This window comes from Hyla sarda, chromosome 3, assembly GCF_029499605.1.
Source record: "Hyla sarda isolate aHylSar1 chromosome 3, aHylSar1.hap1, whole genome shotgun sequence".
NCBI lineage: Eukaryota > Metazoa > Chordata > Amphibia > Anura > Hylidae > Hyla > Hyla sarda.
The window spans coordinates 20960913-20987115 of NC_079191.1; the positions used below are offsets into that span (position 1 = coordinate 20960913).

The window sequence follows — 26203 nt, forward strand, 5'->3', positions numbered from 1 at the left end:
AGCAGTGTATACGGATACTGGAAGCCTGTGCTAGCATTTCTCCTGCGGTGTATATAGTAGTATATAGCAGTGTATACGGATACTGGAAGCCTGTGCTAGCATTTCTCCTGCAGTGTATATAGTAGTATATAGCAGTGTATACGGATACTGGAAGCCTGTGCTAGCATTTCTCCTGCAGTGTATATAGTAGTATATAGCAGTGTATACGGATACTGGAAGCCTGTGCTAGCATTTCTCCTGCGGTGTATATAGTAGTATATAGCAGTGTATACGGATACTGGAAGCCTGTGCTAGCATTTCTCCTGCGGTGTATATAGTAGTATATAGCAGTGTATACGGATACTGGAAGCCTGTGCTAGCATTTCTCCTGCGGTGTATATAGTAGTATATAGCAGTGTATACGGATACTGGAAGCCTGTGCTAGCATTTCTCCTGCGGTGTATATAGTAGTATATAGCAGTATATAGAGAAGAGGGTTGCATTGACAATCCAACACAATGGGCAGCACATTGAACACATTTTATAAGTGGTCAGAAACTTGTAAATAACTCATTGTTTTTCTTGTGAAATTCCCAATAAGTTTAATGTGTCACATGAACCTCTTCCAATTGAAAAAACAAAAGTTGGATTCAAAATGGCCGACTTCAAAATGACTAAATCACCTCAAGGGTGGTGATTTAACCCCTTCCCGCAGAATGTCATATATAAACGCCGGGTTGTGCAGTGCGTTCGCGCATCCCGGCGTTTATAAATGACATTCAGTTAACCCGGCGATGCGCAGCATCGCACGGGTTAACTGGCAGAAGTCCCGCTGTTTCCAGCAGGGGACAACTTCTGCTTCACCCCCAGGACCATCCATTGATGGTCCTGGTCAGCGATCACTGTGATTGGTCCCTGTGGACCAATCACAATGATCTGGGGTGAAAGTTCAGATCCCCCGCACTGCCCGCCCCTGGAAGTCAGGCAGAACGGGGGACGAAGGCTGCAGGGGCTCGCGGGGACCTGCGGCATTCGGTGGGAACACGTGGGGACCGGCGGACTTACCTGATCCAGCGGCGGGACCGAGGAGCAGCGCGGGACCGGCCACGTGGACGAGCAGCGACGGGTAAGTATGTGGTCCTCAGAGGCAGCAGTGAAGATCTTCACTGCTGCTTCTAGGAGTCTGAAAACTACAACTCCCAGCATGCCTAGACAGCCTTTGGCTGTCTGGGCATGCTGGGAGTTGTAGTTTTGCAACATCTGGAGGGCCCCAGTTTGGAGACCATTGTATAATGGTCTCCAATCTGTGCTCTTCCAGCTGTTGCAAAACTACAACTCCCAGCATGCACTGACTGTCCAGGCATGCTGGGAGTTTTAGTTCAGCAACATCTGGCCCTTCAGATGTTGCCGAACTACAACTCCCAGCATGCCCTTCAGCTGTCTGGGCATGCTGGGAGTTGTAGTTTTGCAACAACTGGAGACACACTGGTTGGGAAACATTGTTTCTAACTCAGTGTTTCCTAACCTGTGTGCCTCCAGCTGTTGCAAAACTATAACTCCCAGCATGCACTAACAGACCATGCATGCTGGGAGTTGTAATTTTGCAACATCTGGAGGGCCCCAGTTTGGAGACCATTGTATAATGGTCTCCAATCTGTGCTCTTCCAGCTGTTGCAAAACTACAACTCCCAGTATGCACTGACTGTCCAGGCATGCTGGGAGTTTTAGTTCAGCAACATCTGGCCCTTCAGATGTTGCCGAACTACAACTCCCAGCATGCTCTTCAGCTGTCTGGGCATGCTGGGAGTTGTAGTTTTGCAACAGCTGGAGGCACACTGGTTGGGAAACATTGTCTGTTTCTAACTCAGTGTTTCCTAACCTGTGTGCCTCCAGCTGTTGCAAAACTATAACTCCAAGCATGCACTAACAGACCATGCATGCTGGGAGTTGTGGTTTTGCAACAGCTGGTGCACCCCCCCCCCCCCCCCCTGTGAATATACAGGGTACATTCACATGGGCGAGGCTTTTACAGTGGGTTTCTCGCATCTTGAGATGCAGCAAATTTTGCGCTGGGAAACTCGCTGTAATCCCCCGCCCATGTGACTGTACCCTAAAAACACTACACTAACACAAAATAAAATAAAAAGTTAAAAACACTACATATACACATACCCCTACACAGCCCCCCTCCCCAATAAGAACGTCTGGTACGCCACTGTTTCCAAAGCAGAGCCTCCAGCTGTTGAAAAACAACAACTCCCAGTATTGCCGGACAGCCGTTGACTGTCCACGCATGCTGGGAGTTTTGCAACAGCTGGAGGCACCCTGTTTGGGAATCACTGGCGTAGAATACCCCTATGTCCACCCCTATGCAAATCCCTAATTTAGGCCTCAAATGCGCACGGCGCTCTCACTTTGGAGCCCTGTCGTATTTCAAGGCAACAGTTTAGGGCGACATATGGGGTATCGCCGTACTCGGGAGAAATTGCGTTACAAGGTTTGGGGGGCTTTTTCTTCTTTAACCCTTCATAAAAAGGAAATGTTGGGGTCTACACCAGAATGTTAGTGTAAAAAAATTAAATTTTTTACACTAACATGCTGATGTTGCCCTATACTTTACATTTTCACAAGAGGTAAAAGGGAAAAAAGCCCCCCAAAATTTGTAACGCAATTTCTCCCGACTACAGAGATACCCCATATGTGAGCGCAAAGTGCTCTGGGGGCGCACAATAAGGCCCAGAAGGGAGAGTGCGCCATGTACATTTGATGTGATTTGCACAGGGGTGGCTGATTGTTACAGCGGTTTTGACAAACGCAAAAAAAAACAAAACCCCACATGTGACCCCATTTCGGAAACAACACCCCTCACGGAATGTAATGAGGGGTGCAGTGAGAATTTACCCCCCACAGGTGTCTGACAGATCTTTGGAACAGTGGTCCGTGAAAATGAAAACTTGTACAGCCTACTGTTCCAAAGATCTGTCAGACACCAGTGGGGGGGGGCAAATGCTCACTGTATCCCTTGTTACGTTCCTCAAGGGGTCTCGTTTCCAAAATGGTATGCCATGTGTTTTTTTTTTGCTGTTCTGGCACCATAGGGGCTTCCTAAATGCGACATGCCCCCCGAGCAAAATTTGCTCTCAAAAAGCCAAATATGACTCCTTCTCTTCTGAGCATTGTAGTTCGCCCATAGTGCACTTCAGGTCCACTTATGGGGTACCTTTATACTCAGAAGAGAAGGGGTTACAAATATAGGGGAGTATTTCCTGCTATTAACCCTTGCAAAAATGTGAAATTTGGGGGGAAACACACATTTTAGTGGAATTTTTTTTTTTTTTTACATATGCCAAAGTCGTGAAACACCTGTGGGTTATTAAGGCTCACTTTATTCCTTGTTATGTTCCTCAAGGGGTCTAGTTTCCAAAATGGTATGCCATGTGAGGGGTTTTTGCTGTTCTGGCACCATAGGGGCTTCCTAAATGCAACATGCCCCCCAAAAACCATTTCAGAAAAACGTACTCTCCAAAATCCCCTTGTCGCTCTTTCCCTTCTGAGCCCTCTACTGCGCCCGCCGAACAATTTACATAGACATATGAGGTATGTGCTTACTCGAGAGAAATTGGGCTACAAATATAAGTATACATTTTATCCTTTTACCCCTTGTAAAAATTCAAAAATTGGGTCTACAAGAACATGCGAGTGTAAAAAATGAAGATTGTGAATTTTCTCCTTCACTTTGCTTCTATTCCTGTGAAACACCTAAAGGGTTAAAATGATGACTGAATGTCATTTTGAATACTTTGGGGGGTGTAGTTTTTATAATGGGGTCATTTATGGGGTATTTCTAATATGAAGACCCTTCAAATCCACTTCAAACCTGAACTGGTCCCTGAAAAATAGTGAGTTTGAAAATTTTGTGAAAAATTGGAAAATTGCTGCGGAACTTTGAAGCCCTCTGGTGTCTTCCAAAAGTAAAAACTCGTCACTTTTATGATGCAAACATAAAGTAGACATATTGTATATGTGAATAATTTTTTTTTATTTGTAATATACATTTTTCTTACAAGCAGAGAGCTTCAAAGTTAGAAAAATGCAAAATTTTCAAATTTTTCATCAAATTTTAGGATTTTTCACAAGGAAAGGATGCAAGTTACCACAAAAATTTACCACCATGTTAAAGTAGAATATGTCACGAAAAAACTATCTCGGAATCAGAATGATAACTAAAAGCATTCCAGAGTTATTAATGTTTAAAGTGACAGTGGTCAGATGTGCAAAAAACGCTCTGGTCCTTAAGGCCAAAATGGGCTTGGTCCTGAAGGGGTTAAAACACAAACCCTTTAATAGAGAATCCTAATGGATCTTAACCCCTTAAGGACTCAGGGTTTTTTCCGTTTTTGCACTTTCATTTTTTCCTCCTTATCTTTTAAAAATCATAACCCTTTCAATTTTCCACCTAAAAATCCACATTATGGCTTATTTTTTGCATCGCCAATTCTACTTTGCAGTGACATTAGTCATTTTACCCAAAAATGCACGGCGAAACGGAAAAAAAATCATTGTGCGACAAAATCGAAAAAAAAAAACGCCATTTTGTAACTTTTGGGGGCTTCCGTTTCTACGCAGTGCATATTTCGGTAAAAATTACACCTTATCATTATTCTGTAGGTCCATACGGTTAAAATGATACCCTACTCATATAGGTTTGATTTTGTCGCACTTCTGGAAAAAATCATAACTACATGCAGGAAAATGTATACGTTTAAAAATTTCATCTTCTGACCCCTATAACTTTTTTATTTTTCCATGTACAGGGCGGTATGAGGACTCATTTTTTGCGGCGTGGTCTGAAGTTTTTATCGGTATGATTTTTGTTTTGATCGGACTTTTTGATCACTTTTTATTCATTTTTTTAATGGTATAAAAAGTGACCAAAATACGCTTTTTTGGACTTTGGAATTTTTTTGCGCATACGCCATTGACCGTGCGGTTTAATTAATGATATATTTTTATAGTTTGGACATTTACGCACGCGGCGATACCACATATGTTTATTTTTTTTTTTTTTTTACACTTAAATTTTTTTTATGGGAAAAGGGGGGGGTGATTCAAACTTTTATTAGGGAAGGGGTTAAATGATCTTTATTAACACTTTTTTTTTAAATTTTTTTTTGCAGTGTTATAGGTCCCATAGGGACCTATAACACTGCACACACTGATCTCCTATGCTGATCACTGGCGTGTATTAACACGCCTGTGATCAGCATTATCGGCGCTTGACTGCTCCTGCCTGGATCTCAGGCACGGAGCAGTCATTCGTCGATCGGACACTGAGGAGGCAGGTAAGGGCCCTCCCGGTGTCCGATCAGCTGTTCGGGACGCCGCGATTTCACCGCGGCGGTCCCGAACAGCCGGACTGAGCAGCCGGGATACTTTCAGTTTCACTTTAGAAGCGGCGGTCACCTTTGACCGCCGCTTCTAAAGGGTTAATACCGCACATCGCCGCGATCGGCGATGTGTGGTATTAACCGCGGGTCCCGGCCGTTGATGAGCGCCGGGACCGAAGCGATATGATGCAGGATCGCGGCATTAAAGGGGTACTCTGGTGAAAGCCTTTTTTCTTTTAAATCAACTGGTGGCAGAAAGTTAAACATATTTGTAAATTACTTCTATTAAAAAATCTTAATCCTTCCAGTACTTATTAGCTGCTGAATGCTACAGAGGAAATTCCTTTCTTTTTTTTTTAACACTGATTACATCACGAGCACTGTGCTCTCTGCTGAAATCTCTGTCCGTTTTAGCAACCATGCATAGCAGATGTATGCTAAGGGCAGCATGGTGGCTCAGTGGTTAGCACTGCTGCCTTGCAGTGCTGGGGACTTGGGTTCAAATCCCACTAAGGACAACAATAAGTAAAGTATTATTATTATAACATCAGCAGAGAGAACTGTGCTCGTGATGTCATCAGAGAGCATTCCAAAAAGAAAAGAATTTCCTCTGTAGTATTCAGCAGCTAATAAGTACAGGAAGAATTAAGATTTTTTAATAGAAGTAATTTACAAATATGCTTAACTTTCTGCCACCAGTTGATTTAAAAGAAAAAAGGTTTTCACCAGAGTACCCCTTTAACCCCTTAAGGACTCAGCCCATTTTGGCCTTGAGGACTCAGACAATTTAATTTTTACGTTTTCATTTTTTCCTCCTCGCCTTCTAAAAATCATAACTCTTTTATATTTTCATCCACAGACTAGTATGAGGGCTTGTTTTTTGCGCGACCAGTTGTCCTTTGTAATGACATCACTCATTATAACATAAAATGTATGGCGCAACCAAAAAACACTATTTTTGTGGGGAAATTAAAACAAAATTTTGCTAATTTTGGAAGGTTTCGTTTTCACGCCGTACAATTTATGGTAAAAATGACATGTGTTCTTTATTCTGAGGGTCAATACGATTAAAATGACACCCATTTTTACATACTTTTATATTATTGTTGTGCTTAAAAAAAATCACAAACTTTTTAACCAAATTAGTAAGTTCCCTTTATTTTGATGACCTCTAACTTTTTTATTTTTCCGTATTAACGGCGGTATGGGGGCTAATTTTTTGCGCCATGATCTGTACTTTTTTTTGATACCACATTTGCATATTAAAAACTTTTAATACATTTTTTATATATTTTTTTAAATAAAATGTATTTAAAAAGTAGGAATTTTGGACTTTTTTTTTTTCGTTTACGCCGTTCACTGTACGGGATCATTAACATTTTATTTTAATAGTTCGGACATTTACGCACGCGGCGATACCAAATATGTCTATAAAAAAAATTCGACGCTTTTTGGGGGTAAAATTGTAAAAAACGGACGTTTTACTTTTTTATTGGGGGAGGGGATTTTTCACTTTTTTTTTACTTTTACATTTTTTTACATTTTTTTTTTACACTTGAATAGTCCCCATAGGGGACTATTCATAGCAATACCATGATTGCTAATACTGATCTGTTCTATGTATAGGACATAGAACAGATCAGTGTTATCGGCTATCTTCTGCTCTGGTCTGCTCGATCACAGACCAGAGCAGGAGACGCCGGGTGCCAAACGGAGGAAGGTGAGGGGACCTCCGTGCGGCGTTCTGAATGATCGGATCCCCGCAGCAACACTGCCGCAGATGCCGGGATCTGTATTGATCCCGGCACCTGAGGGGTTAATGGCGGACACCCGCGAGATCGCGGGTGTCGGCCATTGCCGGCGGGTCCCTGGCTGCGATCAGCAGCCGGGATCAGCCACGCTTGACACGGGCATGACACGTAAATGTACGTCCTGGTGCTTTAAGTACCACCGCACCAGGACGTACATTTACGTCCTGCGTCCTTAAGGGGTTAAAGGCATTAATCTCATGATCTAAAATGTACATATTGATTCACCTACTGTGTATATTTGTTATTAATTTTCTATATATATTTTTCTTTTTTATATAGTGTTTTCCTTTGTTTGCATACGATTATACATTCCATTTTGCTTCCAGTCTGGTCTCCAGATTTTACTTTTGTCCACTAGATTTTACCTGCTGTGATGTCATGTATCATGTGACCTATAGTACCGCTATAAATTCAACCTTTGTGGTCATTTGTAGTGCCATGACTTGCATGGTCTAAAACACGTCGATGTTTGTGCTCTGCTTGGGATGCTGTTTTATTGATCTGAATGAAGAGTTCCTGCTTTTTTGCACCTTAAGATGCTGGACTACTCCTTTTCTTCTGATGTGAGAGCTGTCAGTGCATTTTCCACTCCGAACAACCTGTAAGCTGCCCCCTAAAGTGTTAAACAAGTGCCCAAAATATTATTTTACTCCGATCAATGGGGGACATTTATCAATGTTGGTGTAGGTAGAGTTTTTTTTATTTATTCATTTATTTTTTTTTAAGGTCATTTTGCTTGGTCTAAATTTGGTGCAAAATTTACCATTCAGTACTTGTGGAAACCAAGTTCTAAATCTCCACAGAGTTCTATTTCTACACCTGAACTGCACCTCACAGGAAAAAGTAGTGCGCCCATTACACAGGTATTTTGTTCTATTGCTTTGAGGCTCAGATTCAACTGAGTTTTTTTTTTTCCCACCAGCAAAAACGCCAGAAAAACTCACAGCTTTTTCTTGCGTTTTGTCAGTTTTTCTTTTTTTTCTGGCATTTTTGCTGGTGTGTCATTTTGTGGAAGACAACTTGTAGACAGAATCCATTACAATGCTAGGGCTTAGCGCTAACCCCCAATTATCCCGGTACCCACCACCCCAGAGGTGTCGGGAAGAGCCAGTACCAACAGGCCCGGAGCAACAAAAATGGCACTTCTGGGCCTAGGCGGTAGCAGGCTGATGTTATTTAGGCTGGCGAGGGCCAATAACAATGGTCCTCGCCCACTCTGATAAAGCCTCCCTAGCCTAATTAAAGTCAGCCAGTTACTGCCTAGGTGCCTAGTAACTGGGTACAGCAGAAGGTGGCAACCTTGTAGTATCCAGCGTACTGCAGGAGGTGGCGAACTGATGGTAATAGTAGCACCCATTGTACAGCAGAAAATCGGTGGACTGTTAATAGCCAGCGTACAGCAGAAGGTGGCAAAATGGCAGTAGCCAGATATGGTGTCTGTCTGAGGGTCCAAGAGTGTTGCTATCCAGTACTCATTTCTTTGCTTTAAATTCCTCAATATTATTGTCTCTGCGCAAGAAAGAAAGCATACAGTTTGCCATCCTTGCCATCTTTACTGAGGGCCCAGCTTGTTCTGGCTCCATCCCATATTGCCAAGGTTGGGCATGATCCTTGTCATCATTATCACTGTCGCCTTGTGTAGGTTCCTCGTTTCCTTTACCTTCAACAGATTCAATCTCAAAATCCTCCTACTCAGGCCCCACTTCCTTATCCAACTCCTTTTTAAGGAAAACATGCATACTACTGCCAGTCAGATGTGAACCCTCCTTCCGCAATCGTCACAGTGAGCATTTTCTCCAGAAGGAACATTGCATCACTAATTCCACGGTTGTCCTTGCTGACAAATCTTGTTGCATTTTCAAAAGGCCAGAGCAGGTGACAGGTTTCTCTGATTAGCTGCCAATCCCTCAGCTGAAAGTCACACTGGCTCCGAAAATTGTCTGTCTCCTGCATTAGGAAGTCTTTCACTGCTTTTTGCTGCTGGTAAAGGCGGTCAACATGTGTAATGTTGGAATATCACAAACCTGGCGGGTATTGAGAAAGACCATTTTGAAGCTGTAAGTGAAATAGGGCATGTTTATAAGCATGAGAACAGCTAAACCAAAAACACCCTTTCCTGCACATCCCTGACACCGCTACAGGGAGATTGTGTGATGCCACCTAGACACAGAGCTTTTTTGATAATTGTGCAGCTATCGTCGACCACGTTTCCTAATGTCAGATAACAACCAGAAAGCCAGTGTGAAACTTCCTATTGCAGATAGGGCAGCAGCTCCTGCGCCGGGTAGCTTTTCTCGCTCAGGCTCAGAAGATGTAATACAGCGTGGCAGCACTTGATTTTGCACAGATGAAAGGAAGGAGTGGAGGGAGGGGGATTAGCTATGCTCTTTCTTATGGGGACAATGCAAGATGTCCATGAAGGAGGACACCTGAGGAGGATGGCAGCAGACGGTGTCTGACCATTAAGTGAAGAAACATTTTGTTCAGCTGGAGGTCAACAGGCGGATATTCACTTTGGATGCTGTCTGCACAGCTTTGACTTTATCTGGTGAGAAATCAACAATGGCAACAAATTTGGACTTCTAAACCTATAAAATTAATTTAAAAAGGAAAACGGTCAGCCTGCTCCCCCATACTAAACCCAATACATAGTGTTATAGTGTGGGTGAACAGGAGTCCATCGAGGTTTCACTTACTAAAATATTTCCAGTAGACCTTGAGATATGTCCCCCAGAAGATCCTCTTCAAAATTCAGTGAATTTCGCTCTGGAGGCGGGGCCGCGCCGGCCCAATTTACATATTCATTGTCTGTAACTCCACATCCTAGTGACATGGAGTCGCTGGTCACGAGAGCACTCTGCTCTTTACATAGAGCACATACACAAACAGAGCAGCATGCGCCCCACATGACTAGTGACTGCACGTCATTAGGACGTGGAGTCACAGACAATAAGTATGTACATTGAGCTGGTGGGGCCCCAGCTATAGTGCACAATTCACTGAATTTAGCAGATAATCTTCTGGGGGATATAGTTCAGGACCTAAAAGACAAATTTTAGTAAGCGATCCCTCTATGGACTCCTGTTCACCCTCACTATAGCCCAGTGTATTGGGTTTAGTGTGGATGAACAGGCAAGTGTTACAAACATGTCCCAGATGAGCAAATTTCAACACATTCCTACAGTCATTGATGAACATTAAGATGTTTATTGAGCAGAATTATATCAAGCAGATTTTTTACCCATACATTGTTTAAAAACAATTATGTGCCGCAATCCCACCCCCGGACAACCAACTTTGGCCCAGTTCGGGAATGGCCTGCCTACAGTGTTGCCAACCTGGTGGAAACCCCATCCAGAACTGTTCAAATCTATTCTAGAGCTGACAAATTTGGCACAGACTGCTTGCTGACGACACTGATCTAGCAGTAAAAGGAGGAGTCTAATGCCGAAAAACTTATCCCGCACTCTGACACACACCCTCCATACATCTTTATGGGAGAGCCATTTGGCTATCTTCAGCTTTCCCATAAAGATATACGAAAGAAGCATGGAGACCCCCGCTTCAGACAGGGGTTGTGATGCTGCGTTCCTTGGGAGAGCCGTGGAATGTTCAGGAGATCGGATAAGAGGCATGACATCTCCTTTAAGCTTAGGATAGAAAAGGGGCAAACAAACGTGGCCGTACCCAACTTATCCCTTACTGTGGCAAAAAAATAAATTTAAGTCAAAATCAAAACAAGAACAAAACATTGAATCCCACAAAATTAGCAGGTTTGCAAATTCAACAGCTGGTAAATTCTTAATTGCCCAGTTTGAGGCACTGGAAGTCAAAACGTGAATCCGAATTTTATAGTTAGTCCTTTTGCTAAACAATAAGAAATAAAGGAAAATTTGATGGTTTCCCAAGCACACGTGCCATCTCAAAATCAATATAAAATCACATTAGACATAATTATCTAAATCAAACTAATACAGGCCATAGAACGAAGAAAATCTTCTGTCACGAAGGGTCCGCTCTCGGTTTTAACTGGACTCCGTTTTATTTAGCTTGAAGTCACTGCAAGAAAAGAGGAAGTGCTCAGCATGGTCATATGGAAGGATAGGTATACGGTTAAGTCCAAAAGAGTCAACACCTAGCAAAGTGCTTCCTAATGGGGGTGCCCCTGGCTATTGCAAAACTACAACTCCTAGCATGTCCGAACAGCCTTTGGCTGTAGTTTTGCAACAGCCGGGGCACCCTAGTCAGCAGGTGTTACAGGGGAGAAGCAACCATAGTTCAGTTCTACAGTCATCATTCCAGAAGAGTCCCAAGTCACGCCAAGTCAAGTCTCATCCTGGTGTGCATTAAAGAAAAAGTGAGACAGAGATGGCGTGAGCCTTTGAGATTTATATGCACCACAAAGTGCATACTACAAAAAAAAAAAAAAAGTTCCATACTACCAAATCTCAACTACATCAATTACTCCAGGACCATTACAAATTACCAGATACTCCAGAGGATATATTCTGGGATTTTTTTATTGTCCTGGAATTACCCTTTTTGTGTGTTCGTGTCATAATATAGTGTTGGTACCTGTGTTTGATGGCTGGTCTGGCAATTCTTGGGGGATCTTTGCCCCAATGTTTATTTTTAACAGCATACAAAATGAGTGTTCTTAGGTTTTCCCAGGTGGCAGTGCGACCCAAGACATTACATCACTTGTCAGGCGTTCAAAAGGGACCGTGTTTGTGCTTCAATGGATGGAGTAACTGCTGGGGAGGGGAGGGGAGAAATCATTCTCCACAAGGCTGCAGGGAATTGTCCTTGGTGTGGTTTTATATGGGTGACTAATGTGTGGGAGGGAGAAAAGTGACCTCACACTTACAAACAAGGGATCTCAGGACTTTTAGTTGGGAGGGAGGGAACTCCAACAGGAAATAGCCATTTCACAAAAAGAAAGCAGCAATGTTATGGTAGACTCACAACATAGCTATTTAGCCCCAAGATAAGGACAGAGCCTTCCTAAGCATGTCCATTACTGTCAGGCTGGTAAGTGCTAAAATCACTGTATGGTAGATAACCCCTTTAACCTTTAGCATGTATGTCGAGTACTGTATGCCAAGTCTGTATGATGAAAAATGTATTCTTTTTACACTGCTCAAAAAAATAAAGGGAACTTCTTTGACACTTCTGTGAAATCACACTGTCCCCTCAGGAATCAACACTGACAATCAATTTCACATGCTGTTGTGCAAATGGAACAGGCAACAGGTGGAAGTTATAGGCAATCAGCAAGATGCCTCCAATAAAAGAAGTGGTTCTGCAGGTGGTGACTACACCACTTCTCAGTTCCTATGTTTCCTGGCTGATGTTTTGGTCACTTTTGAATGCTGGCAGTGCTTTCACTCTAGTGGTAGCATGAGACAGAGTCTACAACCCACACAGGTAGTGCAGCTCATTAAGGATGGCACATCAATGCGAGCTGTGGCCAGAAGGTTTGCTGTGTCTGTCAGCGTCATGTCCAGAGCATGGAGGTGCTACCAGGAGACAGGCCAGTACATTAGGAGACGTGGAGGAGGCCGTAGGAGGGCAACAACCCAGCAGCAGGACCGCTACCTCTGACTTTGTGCAAGGAGGAGCAGGAGGAGCACTGCCAGAGCTCTGCAAAATGACCTCCAGCAAGCCACAAATGTGCATGTGTCCACTCAAACGGTCAGAAACAGACTCCATGAGGGGGGTACGAGGGCCTGACGTCCACAGGTGGGGGGACTGCTTCAGTCCAGGTTGGCTGATGCTTTAGTCCAAGTCTGGGAGGACATCCCTCAGGAGACCACCACCTCATCAGAAGCATGCCCAGGCATTGTAGGGAGGTCATACGGGCACGTGGAGGCCACACACACTACTGAGCCTCATTGTGACTTGCTTTAAGGACATTACATAAAGTTGGATCAGCCTGTAGTGTGGTTTTCCAATTTGATTTTGAATGTGACTCCATATCCAGACCCCCATGGGTTGATAAATTTGATTTCCATTGATAATTTGTGTGATTTTGTTGTCAGCGCATTCAAGTATGTAAAGACAAAAATATTTCATACGATTAGTTCATTCATTCAGATCTAGGATGTGTTATCTTCGTGTTCCCTTTATTTTATTTTTTATTTTTTTAGTAAAGTAAATTGTAAGCTGTTATCTATTAATCCTGGCTTTTGAGGTATTCCTTTTACAGGGACTTTGTATGGATTTCAGCTTTATTTAAGTAGTGGTTTGTGGCACTATATATCTCAATATAGGGTTGCACCACTTATACCATGTGACACTACAACCTTTATCATCTACTATAATCACAATCGTACTTCTAGAGTCAGAAATTGACACCAATAACATCAGGTGCCCTCCAGCTGATTAACCTCTCTGATGTTCAGTTCATGGATGCACAGGGGAAGGTCCCCTGTACCAATTGTTGAATTCGGTAGGGGGGGGGGGGGGTAAACATTGTAGTCATGAATCGGCCAAGATATATTCATATATGTCAGAAGCTACTAGATGATAAATCAACACATGAATATTAAAATGAGATCCCACAAGTGCTTACAGACAGGAATTGATAGATATTGTAATACAGGCTAAAATGAAGAAAAACTAAAAAAAACTGTTCCATGATCAAGAATGTGATTTTCTAATACCACACAACCCAGTTGTCCCAACCTTCTATGTCCTTCCCAAAATTCGCAAAGGTGTCAACCCCCTGAAGGGACACCCTATTGTGGTGGGCATAGGAGGTTTGGGACAAAAGCTGGATATATATTGATTAAGTTGTTAGATAATTTGTAATAGCTTTGCCATCATATGCCAGGGATACTACAGACCTTATGAAAAAACTAGAAGGCCTGGTTATCGAGAAGGGGACCTTTCTTACCAGCATTGATGTGGAAGCATTATATTCGTCCATTTCACATGAAGTCGGATTGAGAGCATGCAGGAACATAAGAAAAATTGTAACAATCGGAGTACAAACTTAACACATAACTACTTTCTGTTTGATGGCAAATTCTTTCACCAGCTTAGGGGTACGGCCATGGGGAGCCCAAGCGCCCCCACTTACGTCAATTTAACCCTAGGCTGTTGGGAGGCCACTTGTGTTTTTTCCAGCCCAAGGGAGCAATTCAGTGAGTGTGCCCTTATTTGGGCAAGGTTTATAGATAACATCATAATATGGCAGGGATCATCTGGGTAATTTAGGGACTTTATTAAATCCCTGAGTGAAAATAATTTGGGACTTTATTTTACCTTTGAAATTCAGGAGAGTTGTCTACCATTTTTAGACATTAACATACATGAAAAACAAGGTAGTACTCTACGAACTACCATCCATAGGAAAACCACTGCAACAAACAGTCTCCTGAGGTGGGAGAGTTGCCTCCCAGGGTATCCCACGTGTACAATATCTCCACCTCAGGAGGAACTGTTCAGAGAGGGTAGACTTTGTGGCAGAGGCAAGGGACATGTGTACACGGTTTCAGGAAAGAGTATCCATCACATGTATTATCGTCTGCTTATAAGTATGCCCTTTCTAGACCCAGGGAATCACTTATACCAAAACCAAGAACCCAAGAAACTAATGATACACGAATATTAGCTACTTACGATCATGGCTCAACAGCCATGCGCAAGATCCTCCGTAAACATTGGGATATACTCTGAATGGATCCTAATGTTCGAGATAAAATCCCTGAGATTCCTCTATTGACGTTTAGAAGGGGACGAAATTTAGCAGATATCCTTACGCAGAGTCACTTGCGCCCCTCTAAGGTGGAAGGAGAAACCTGGTTGGAGAGAGCCTGGAGAAACCCTGGATGCCACCACTGCGGTAACTGAAGCCTTCCCTAATGTTATTAAATCAAAACCCTTTATAACACTGACACTATTGGTGAAGAAGTTGACACTACTGGTGAAGAATTTATTCTACCTGAATTCATTAACTGTACGACACTGTGTGTAATCTATCAAGCCACCTGTTCATGTTCCTTGAAGTACGTTGGAAAAATAAAAAAAGACCCTTAAAAATCTTAGGTCTTAGAGCATTTGGGGGACATAAGACACGACCAGGACAAACCATTGGGACGACACATGAACAAAATCCATGAAGGAAATACCAGGAAGTTGAAGTTAATGGGTATAGACAAAATCTGGCCCTCTTAGGGGAGGGGATATCGACCGGCTATGGCTACAGAAAGCATGCTGATGGATCCATAGGTTAGGCAGTGTCTCCCCTAGGGGTATGAATGATCAATTACATTTTGCTTGTTTTCTGTGAGTGTGCCTGTGTGACACGCTCACAGGACTTAATATATAGTGGCACTCCCTCTTTTACAATGATACGGTGATGCAAGGCAGATAGTGTAGACTGTAGATAATCTAGAGTACGCATCACTGGCTAGAAAAGGGACTGTTAGGCAAGTAGGAGGAACCAGAGCGGGACCACCCTTTTCAGGGCGACACACCCTGCCTAGGTTTTAGGGTTTCTAAGGAATAATAGGGTGGTGATAGGTTCCCTAGGCCCATGCCAACCCCTACCCCTCTAATCTATTATTAGGTTATGCCCTGGGAGGGTGCCACTAATATGTGTCCGATGTTTTGATGCCTCTGCCGCAATTGTCCATTCCTTCATTTCTAAAACATACATTCCCCTCTCCCTTTAATTATCTATCATATAAATAGTGGGATATTGATAACAGATAGCTGTTGACATCCCCGCTACATCCAGTGACCCAGGGCTTGTCTGAGTTCAAAAGGGCACGTGGGATAGCATCTGTCTATTCCTAGGTGATCAAATTATATATATATATTTTTTTTTTTTTAGGGAGGAGTCTGATTGGAAGATATATTTTATATATTGTTTATCTAGCATGTAGTGTCACTGAAATACTTACTGCAATAAATAGGCAATAGGAAGAATTCAAACTATGTATCTCTCTCTCTCTCTCGGCTGAAACGTCGCACTTGACTTGATGGGTGAATAAATACACCTTTTTTTCTGCCATTGGAGTGCCGCTTTCCTTTTTTGGAGGTGTTTAAGAAGGGTTTGGAGTTTAAACCTGTGAAGGCTGAGCACCCGATTTGGACTTTAAGTCCTATTTTACAGTGCCGGTTCCCTAATTTTTAATAAAAAAAAAATATATATATATATATTTTGTTAAGTGTTTGAGAATAATCAGCCCTACACTATTCACCATAGGTGATCTTGGTACTGAGTATACATCTCTAGCCAACATCACAATGCAGCGCTATAACGCAACGTCTCGGCAACCAGATATATTGTCAGGTGCCGGGATCTCGGGGATGGAAGCGCACAGTAGCCGCTGATGCTGCATGGTTCGTGGGGAACCATGCAGCATCAGCAGCTACTGTGCGCTTCCATCCCCTAGATCCCGGCACCTGACAATATATCTGGTTGCCGAGACGTTGCGTTATAGCGCTGCATTGTGATGTTGGCTAGGGATGTATGCTGTATACTGTGTACACTGCGGATAAGCGCTCTGTCAGTCAGTGAAATCCTGACCAGGCAAACAAATTGTAAGTACCGCATAGCAGAGGATTTGTTTGAAGGTATCCGGACATTTGGAAAGTAAAGTAAAGCTCAGGTCCATTTATATGCGTTTTCTTTAGGTCACCACAGGGTACATGGGGGACCTGTTAGTGAGCACTAACTTAGTCCACAGGACTGTACAATTACACTACAAGAAGCTGTAGGCTTATAGTAGGTATTTTTTATCTTTTCTTTTTAGGATACCTGGAGCAACAATTCCTGCCCTATTTTACAGAAATTGATTGTGTGTTGCTCAAATATACTTACCCATATTATCTATTCATTACCTTGAGTGATCCATTTCTATGCTATACATGCATTTTGATTATTCAAGTGGGCTCTCCTGAGGACGCCACGTGATTGTGGTAGAAACATGTTGAAAACCATTGAGATATAACTTGACGAATGAGGGGCATTGAGATTTGGTTGCTAATGGTGATATAATGTAATAACTGCATATCTAATATACACATGGTATAATTGGATGCTATTGGCCTTATCATGAATGTATTGAAGTGTCCCGGTACCTTGGTAGAGGTCCCCAAAGTCAGAGTTCCTAGGAACGGTGGGGTCCCTCTTTTCTAGTTAGCCCCTCAATTAGTTAATATTCATCTAAATATAAATGTATATATGTATATTTAAATGCATACCTGTTAGCGTTGCAGGACCTTAGGTCATGTGACTCGGTATTCAGAACTCTATGGTTTGTTGAAGGACCTTTGGTGTCAGATGTTCACCCACAATGCATTGTAACGGTGAGTGACAGCTGTATGGACCAATCCAAAACCATCAGCCCTGCCCATATAAGGGAGCTGCAGCCATTAATCTCTCTCTTGGGTTGCTGACACTGGATGAGGTAGGACCTCCGCAATTTACAAAGACGATTACTAGGCCTAAGCCTTGCGGCCTCAGCCTACGCTAAAGACTGAGTTCTTATCATTCACCGCTATCTCCGCAAGACCACTGGACCTAAACTTACCCCTAAATCCAGCGGATCTATGCTACAAGAATCCTCCTAAACTAAAAGAGAACTTACAAGGTCCCAACCACCTGTCAATCACTGTATATAGACTTATCAGGACTGTTGTTACTGCTGCAAGTTACAGAAAATCTTCAGTAAAGTTTCTACAAGTTTTCAGATAAGCACTGGTTGTGGACAATCCGTTATTCTGCATTCACCTATCGCTCTTGGGAAGGGTGGTGATAGTCCCAACGTTACCTCAGCATTTAACCCCCACCCTGGCGTCACGAGTGAGAAGGGTTAATAAACCCCTGATACCTGCTCAGCAACACCCCAGCTACCCTACACCCCCCGAGGCTTATCACGAATGTATGTTGTGGAAGTGGTTCCACCGGTTACTCTGGGTGATATTATGCAGTGAAATCGTTTGATCACCAATTGATAACAGTAAACTGGTGCGTTTTATAACTAGTTTTGGCTATCTTGGATAATTTTTCTTCACTTGAGCACTATATTGGTGTATTTTGTACATTTACAATTTTTTGGAGTACTATTTTTTGATATAATAGAGTCACAAATTGACAAGTTGCCAGCTAAGTATCCACAGCATCCCCATCCCCTGCCTACCACATATTGTTGTCATCCTGAGTGCGGAATATTTTAACCACCAAAAACAGATTGGAAACCATTAGCCAGAAGCAGAACATAGTAAATAAAACATTACCAGACAGATATTAACACAGTTTATGAGGGAATAGTCCACCGGCTGGCACCAATATCATGGCACTAAGCTGTACAATGATCTCTATTAGTGATTAAAAAAATATTCTTGACTTATGGTTGTGAAAACACTTGTTGGTGATTTTACATAGAAAACAAAATCGGTATACTCCCCAAGTATGGGCATAGGAGGATGCAGATTATAGAATAGGGGCCATCTACAGGCCCATTAAAAAAAAAAACCCTTTAGCTACATAGTACATGTCAAGAGGACCAAGTTTTGGAACCATTACTACAGATTGTCACTTACCAAACTCATACTGAGCATAAAAACCATTATGACCACTACTATTTCCACTGTGGAATTGGAGAAGCATCACATTCCCAGTAGACATCAGTAAAAGAGGTAGGTCCTCCATCGTTCCACAGTATGTGCCCAGGATGGGGGAGGAGTTCGATGGTCCATCATTAACAATCAAATAGTCCGTAGAGCAAGATTGCGAAGACTCTGTACTGAAGTAAGAGAAGGTCAGGGACACCTGAAAGACATAGCCTTGGTGATAACCGATTATGGGAATTTTTTAAAGTTAGGCTTAAAGAAAGAAAAAAAAAAATTATAAATAATGAATTAGTCTCAAGAAAGGTATTGTACAGTGCATATGACAGCTTTCATCTCATCTCTCACCGATTTCTCTTTGGGCGCTATGATGCTGTAGATAGCATCCACGTTACTAGGATAAATCCCAGAAAACCCTGGAGAGGTCACCACCCCGTCATCCGTCACATAGGTTCCTCCGTATCTCACTAGGTGAAGAGAAGTTCATTAGGTATTCATGCTACATTGGTACTTAAATTATGGTTTGAAGGAGTCTTCTGGTTTAGAAAAAAGTTTAAAAAGACACTAAGGGTAGGGTCACATACGCTACCGCCAAAGGCAGTCACAAGAGCGAGCTCCCTGCTGCGGCTTGGTAGCTCTGTAGGTCTGCTCAGATGCCGCAGCTACAAGTGGACATGCCGCTAACCAGCCGCAGCAGGGAGCTCGCTTTTGTGACTGCCGTCAGTGCATCCGCAGTGTGAAATAGCTGCGGGTGCGCTCCATATGACCCTACCCTGAAAGATTAATTCTAAATCCCTGATTTAAAAGTTTATTACGGTACTTCTAGTGGCTACAAAGAGTATCAGGAGAACCCTGCATATATGGAATTGAATAGGCACTATTGTAATGCTTCATGTGGTCACTCCTATTAACCCCTTGAGGACGCAGCCAATTTTCGTTTTTGCGTTTTTGTTTTTTTCTCCTTGCCTTTTAAGAACCATAACTCTTATTATTTCATCCATGAAGCCAAGTGAGGGCTTGTCTTTTGCAGGACCAATCATACTTTGTAATCACACCTTTCATTTTACCATAAAATGTATGGGGCAAAGAAAAGAAAAAATTATAAAATATATGTGGAAAAATTGAAGCAACACATTTGCAACTTTGGAGGGGTTTGTTTTTGTGCTGTGTACTTCACTGCACAAAATGTCAAAAGATTTAATTTAATTTTTTATTGGAGAGGGGCTTATTTATTTCAAAACACATTTCAGGTACCGCAGGGAACTGTTTATGGCAATCTGTTGTGTTCAGCGTTATGCATTGGCATAGTGTGGTGAGAGTGTTGGAAGGGCAGATGTTGTTAACCCTTAGGGCAGATGGTATTAACCCTTAGTGTTCATGATGCCAGGTCGGGTTATCCTCTACACCACCAGAGGTATGGCCGCTGGTTCCTGGGCCAGGCACGGGGCAAATAATCACTCTGCTACAAGGTTACAGAACAATGGCACTATGCTGAAGTAGACAATGTGTTAAAGTCTTTACAGCTCAGTTCAGGCCCAAGGAGATGCTCAGTGAACTTTAGGGAGCTTGTTGGTTTACTGGGACTTGTAGTAGACTTGGACTGAATCATGCAACCCATGCTGACATCTCCCCTGTATTTGTGCTTTCCAGGCTTTGGCTTTCACCTGCTGGGGTTACTGGTAGTAGCTAAGTGGCTGCATGTTTAGGCCTTGTTCTCCCTCAGGAACACCAGACACTCAGGTCTTCACTTGACTGTACCTCAGCTAGATCTGACTAGGCTAGCTCCTCCCAAGTATATATATTGGAGCAATTTGGAGAAGTCCCATTCGTTACCAACAAGTCACCTGTTCACTTGCACCTTCCTTGGTAACAGAGGTCTTCACAACAATATTTAACCCCTTAAAAGGGGTACTCCAGTGGAAATTATTATTTTTTTTTTTAAATCAACTGGTGCCAGAAAGTAAATATATTTGTAAATTACTTCTAGTAAAATAACTCAATCCTTCCAGTACTTATTAGCTGCTGAATACTACAGAGGAAATTCTTTTGTTTTTGGAACATAGAGCTCTCTGCTGACATCACAAGCACAGTGTGCTCTGCTGACATCTCTGTCCATTTTAAGAACTGTCCATAGTAGGTGAAAATCCCCATCGCAAACATATGCTGCTCTGGACAGTTCCTTAAATGGACAGAGATGTCAGCAGAGGGCACTGTGCTCGTGATGTCAGCAGAGAGCACTGTTGCTGTTCAGCAGCTAATAAGTACTGGAAAGATTAAGATTTTTTAATAGAGGTAATTTACACATCTGCGACTTTCTGGCACCAGTTGATTTAAAGAAAAAAAGAACTTCAATATAAAGATAGGATTATAACTTTTCATTTACTCTCCGTGGTACGTTCTGCAATAGCAAAAAAATCGAAATCTTCGAACGTTCCAAATATAATAGAAATCCTAAACTCTCTAAACCATATTTGTAATGTACTTTAAAAGCAAAACTTCAATAAAAATCTGTACATAAAAACAAATAAAATAAATAAAGAAAGAAAGTTTTCCACCATAGTAACCCTTTAAGGACTCAGGGTTTTTCAGTTTTTGCCATTTCGTTTTTTCCTCCTCACCTTTTAAAAATCCTAACCCTTTCAACTTTGCACCTACAAACTCATATGATGGCTTTTTTTCGCGCCACCAATTCTACTTTGTAATGACATCAGTCATTTTACCGAAAAATCTATGGTGGAACCAAATTAAATAAAAATCATTGTATGACAAATTAAAAATAAAAATAAATTAAATTTTTTAACTTTTGGGGGCTTCTGTTTCTACACAGTACATTTTTAGGTCAAAATGACACTTTATCTTTATTCTGTAGGTCCATACAATTAAAATGATCCCCTACTTCTATAGATTTGATTTTGTCGCACTTCTGGAAAAAATCATAACTACATGCAGGAAAATTAATAAGTTTAAAAATGTCATATTCTCTGACCCCTATAACCTTTTTTTACTTTTCCGCGTACGAGGATGTATGAGGGCTCATTTTTTTGTGCTGTGATCTAAGGTTTTTATTGGTACCATTTTTGTTTTGATCTGACTTTTTGATTGCTTTTTCTGACAAAAAAATTCCAAAGTCCAAAATAGCCTATTTTTGGTCACTTTTTTAGGTGTACATCATTGACTGTGCGGTTTAATTACCAATATATTTTTATAGTTGGGATATTTACACATGCGGCAGTACCACATATGTTTATATTTATTTGTATTTACTTTTTTTTTTTTAAATGGGAAAAGGGGGGGGTGATTCAAACTTTTATTAGAGTAGGGGTTAAATCACATTAAATTTTTTATTTTTTTTGCAATGTTATAGCCCCCATAAGGGACTATAACATGCATTACATTGATTGCATGCGCTGATCAATGCCATCATTGCATTGCATTGATCAGTGTTATCGGCGGTCGATTGCTCAAGCCTGAATCTCGGATGCGGAGGAGGCAGGTAAGTGACCCTAGCTGATGAGGACCCCTAGCTGATGAGGACCCCACGCTTTTACCGCAGTGGTCCTGATCACCCCGACTGAGCTGCCGGGAAGTTTCTACTTTCACTTTAGATGCGGCAATTAACTTTAATCCATATTTGAAGGGTTAACACTGGGTATCACCGCGATCGGTGATGTACGGTATTAGCCGCGGGTCCTGGCCGTTGATAGCCGCTGGTACCAACCAGACATGACGCTGGGTGACCGCGCGACCCCCATGTTATATTGCAGGAGCCGGCGCAGGACGTAAATATACATCATTCGTTGTTAAGGAGTTAAAGGCACAAGTACCTCAAAAAATTAACCAGACATTTTAACAGATATTTAATATAACAGACATTTTAACACTTTAGGGTCTGTAGGAGGGATGTGGACCCAGGGGAACACTGAAAGGGAATCCCCCACACAGGAAGGACAGGTGTACAGGGGGACAACTCCTGTACTGGGCCACCACAATAACACTGATCAGTGATATCTGCAATCCATTTGTACAGCCTGCCTTTGACCGCTATGTTGACTTCTTGGACCACAGAAATCCCTGTAAACCCTGCAGATACTTCAGATGCCATCAAAAATACTGTTCACGCCATCTAACGGGTTCTCTCCTTAAAAGGAGTACTCCAGGAGGAAATTTTTTTTTCTAATCAACTGGTGCCAGAAAGTTAAACCGATTTGTAAATTACTTTAAAAATATTAATCCTTTCAGTACTTAGCTGCTGTATTCTGCAGAGGAAGTTGTGTAGTCCTTTTCTGTCTGACCACAGTGCTCTCTGCTGACACCTCAGTCCATGCCAGGAACTGTCCAGAGTAGGAGCAAATCCTCATAGAAAACCTCTCCTGCTCTGGACAGTTCCTAAAATGGACAGAGGTGTCAGCAGAGATCACTGTGGTCAGACAGAAAATAACTACACAAATTCCTCTAGAGCATACAGCAGCTGATAAGTACAGTAAGGATTAAGATTTTTAAAGATAATTAATTTACAAATCTGTTAAAAAAATGAAAAAAATTGGCACCACTTGGAATTTTTTTTTTTTACCACCAGATGAGTACCCCTGTAACCTCTCATTCCACTAACATGAGGCGGGGTCACAAGCTGATCCTGCATCACAGCGGGGTGTTCCTAAGGGCTATCAGCAGACGGGTCCCATGGCTAATACTGGACATCACCGATAGCGGTGATGTCTGGCATTAACCCTTAGATGCTGTAATCAAAGTTGATTGTGGCATCTAAATTAGAAAGAAAAAAAAGCGGAACGGCTTGAAACCGCAGTGTCCCGATCAGCTTAACGGACGGCGGGAGGGTTCTTACCTGCCTCCTCGCCGTCTGAGTGTTGACTCAATGCTCCAGGATGCCTCAGCAGCCTGGAGCAATCGAGCACCGATAACATTGATCAATGCTTTGGCATGTAATGGGGGGGAAAAGTCGGTGCGTCTTATACGGCGAATACACCCCTATTGCGGCGGTCCCTGTGGCCATCAACGGCCGGGACCCGCGGCTAATACAGGACATCACCGATCGCGGTGATGCCCTGTATTAACCCTTCAGACACGGCGATCAAAGCTGACCGCCGCATCTGAAGGGAAAGGGACACTAACCCGGCTGTTCAGTCGGGCTGTTCGGGACCGCCGCGATTTCACCGTGGCGGTCCCGAACAGCCCGACTGAATAGCCGGGTTAGTGCTTACAGGACACCGAGGGGGGACCTTACCTGCCTCCTCTGTGTCTCCTCCGTTCAGGGATCCCCTGTATGGCTGTCGCTCTCCTTCCTCGTCATCACGTCGTCGCGTACACGCGTCGGCGTGCGTAACGACGTGATGACGGCGACGGAGAGCGAGGATACCCGGCCGGCAGCAGAGACGTTCCAGAGCGACGGGGACACGGCGACAGCGATGGAGCGACATCCAGGGCAGCAGTGACGGGTCCGGAGCGGCGGGGACACGTGAGTATTACCTCCTATGCAGTGGTCTTCAATCTGCGGACCTCCAGATATTGCAAAACTACAACTCCCAGCATGCCCGGACAGCCAACGGCTGTCCAGGCATGCTGGGAGTTGTAGTTTTGCAACATCTGGAGGTCCGCAGGTTGAAGACCACTATTGGGTTCAAAATCTTAAATTTTTTAGATTTTGCACCTAAAAATTGGGTGAGTCTTATACACCGGTGCATCCTATAGGGCGAAAAATACGGTATGTAAAAAAGTTCAAAATTGCGTATTTTTTGTCATTTTATATACCCTAAAAAAAGGAAGATGTATAAAAGTGATCAAAAAGTCCCATCAAAATAATAATGGTACCAATGAAAACTTCAGATCAAAGCACAAAAAAAAAAAAAAAAAAAAAAATGAGCCTCAACCCCCGTATACGGAAAAATAAAAAAGTTATAGGGGTCAAAAGAGGACAATTTTAAAAACATAATTTGGGTGCATGCAAGTTAGTTTTTTTTTATGTTGTGAAATAAAATAAAACCTACATAAATTAGGTATCCTTGTGACCGTATGGACCTACAGAATAAAGATAAGGTGTCATTTTTACCAAAAAGTGCACTGTGAAGAATAGAAGCCCCCAAAAGTTACAAAATGGCTTTTTTTCTTATTATTCTTCTTCAATTTTGCCCCACAAATTTGTTTTTCTGGTTTTGCCGTAGATTTTATGGAGAAATAATTGATGTTATTACAAAGTAAAATCAGTGGCACAAAAAAACTCCCCTCATATGGGTCTTTAGGTGGAAATTTAGAAGGTGAGGAGGAAAAAACAAAAGTGCAAAAATAAAAAATGGCCCGGTCCTTAAAGGGGTACTCCGCCCCTAGACATCTTATCCCCTATTCAAAGGATAGGTGATAAGATGTCAGATCGCCGCGGTCCCACTGCTGGGGAGCCCTGGGATCCCCGCTGCAGCACCCCGCTCTCATTACAGCACAGAGTTAGCTCTGTGTGTAATGACGGGCGATACGGGGGCCGGAGCAGCGTGACGTCATGGCTCCGCCCCTCGTGACATCGCGGCCCGTCCCCTTAATGCAAGTCTATGGGAGGGGGCGTGACGACCGCCGCGCCCCCTCCCATAGACTTGTATTGAAAGGGGCGGAGTCGTAACGATGCTCCGGTCCCTGTACTGCCTGTCATTACGTGCAGAGTGAACTCGCTCTGTGCTGTAATGAGAGCGGGGTGCCGCAGCGGGGATCCCAGGGCTCCCCAGCAGTGGGACCTGACATCTGACAACCTTTGGATAGGGGATAAGATGTCTAGGTGCGGAGTACCCCTTTAAGGAGTTAAGGCCCAAATTCTAGAGATATTTTCTGTTAGTAGAAATACCTGTTTCATAGGAAGCTGTAAAAGTGCTCAGAACCGATGGTTGGTTGTTCACAATCTCTATGAGCATGAAGCTTCCAGATGATACCAGCGGTGGGACCGGTCCGCTTCCACATGTCTTGTCCAGCAGGACTGGCGAGGACTGACTGACTCCATCATAGACTTTAATGTAGGAATTACTACAGAGACGAGGTGATGGGATATTGAAGTCACCGATCTGCAGGAGAACCTGGGATGGAAGAGAACAAATGGGGTCTACTAGGACATTGAAGAGGTACTCCGGTGCTTAGACATCTTATCCCCTATCCAAAGCATAGGGGATAAGATGCCTGATCGCGGGGGTCCCGCCACTGGGGACCCCCATGATCTTGCACGCCACACCCCATTTATAATCAGTCCCCAGAGCGTATTCACTCCGGGTCGATCACGGGCCCGATTACTGTCGATCACAGCTGTCACGCCCCCTCCCATAGGCTTCCATTGAGTCACACGGGGCGGAGCCTTATCATCACAACGCTCTGGCCCTGTGATCGACAGTAATCAGACTCGGTGCGAATACGCTCCGGGGACTGATTATAAACGGGGTGTGGTGTGCAAGATCA

At 43.0% G+C, this 26203-nt stretch overlaps 1 protein-coding gene across 1 annotated transcript; it reads right to left on the bottom strand.

Moving 5' to 3' along the window:
- Nucleotides 1-10389: 10389 nt before the first annotated feature.
- Nucleotides 10390-25802, bottom strand: LOC130361184 (exoskeleton protein RP43-like). The gene is made up of 3 exons (XM_056563854.1): nucleotides 25605-25802; nucleotides 18737-18965; nucleotides 10390-11236 (listed from the first exon to the last, which is right to left on the bottom strand). The coding sequence occupies exons 1-3, from the start codon at nucleotides 25611-25613 to the stop codon at nucleotides 11223-11225; spliced, it is 252 nt and encodes an 83-aa protein (XP_056419829.1). The 5' UTR covers nucleotides 25614-25802; the 3' UTR covers nucleotides 10390-11222.
- Between the last annotated feature and the right edge of the window lie 401 nt (nucleotides 25803-26203).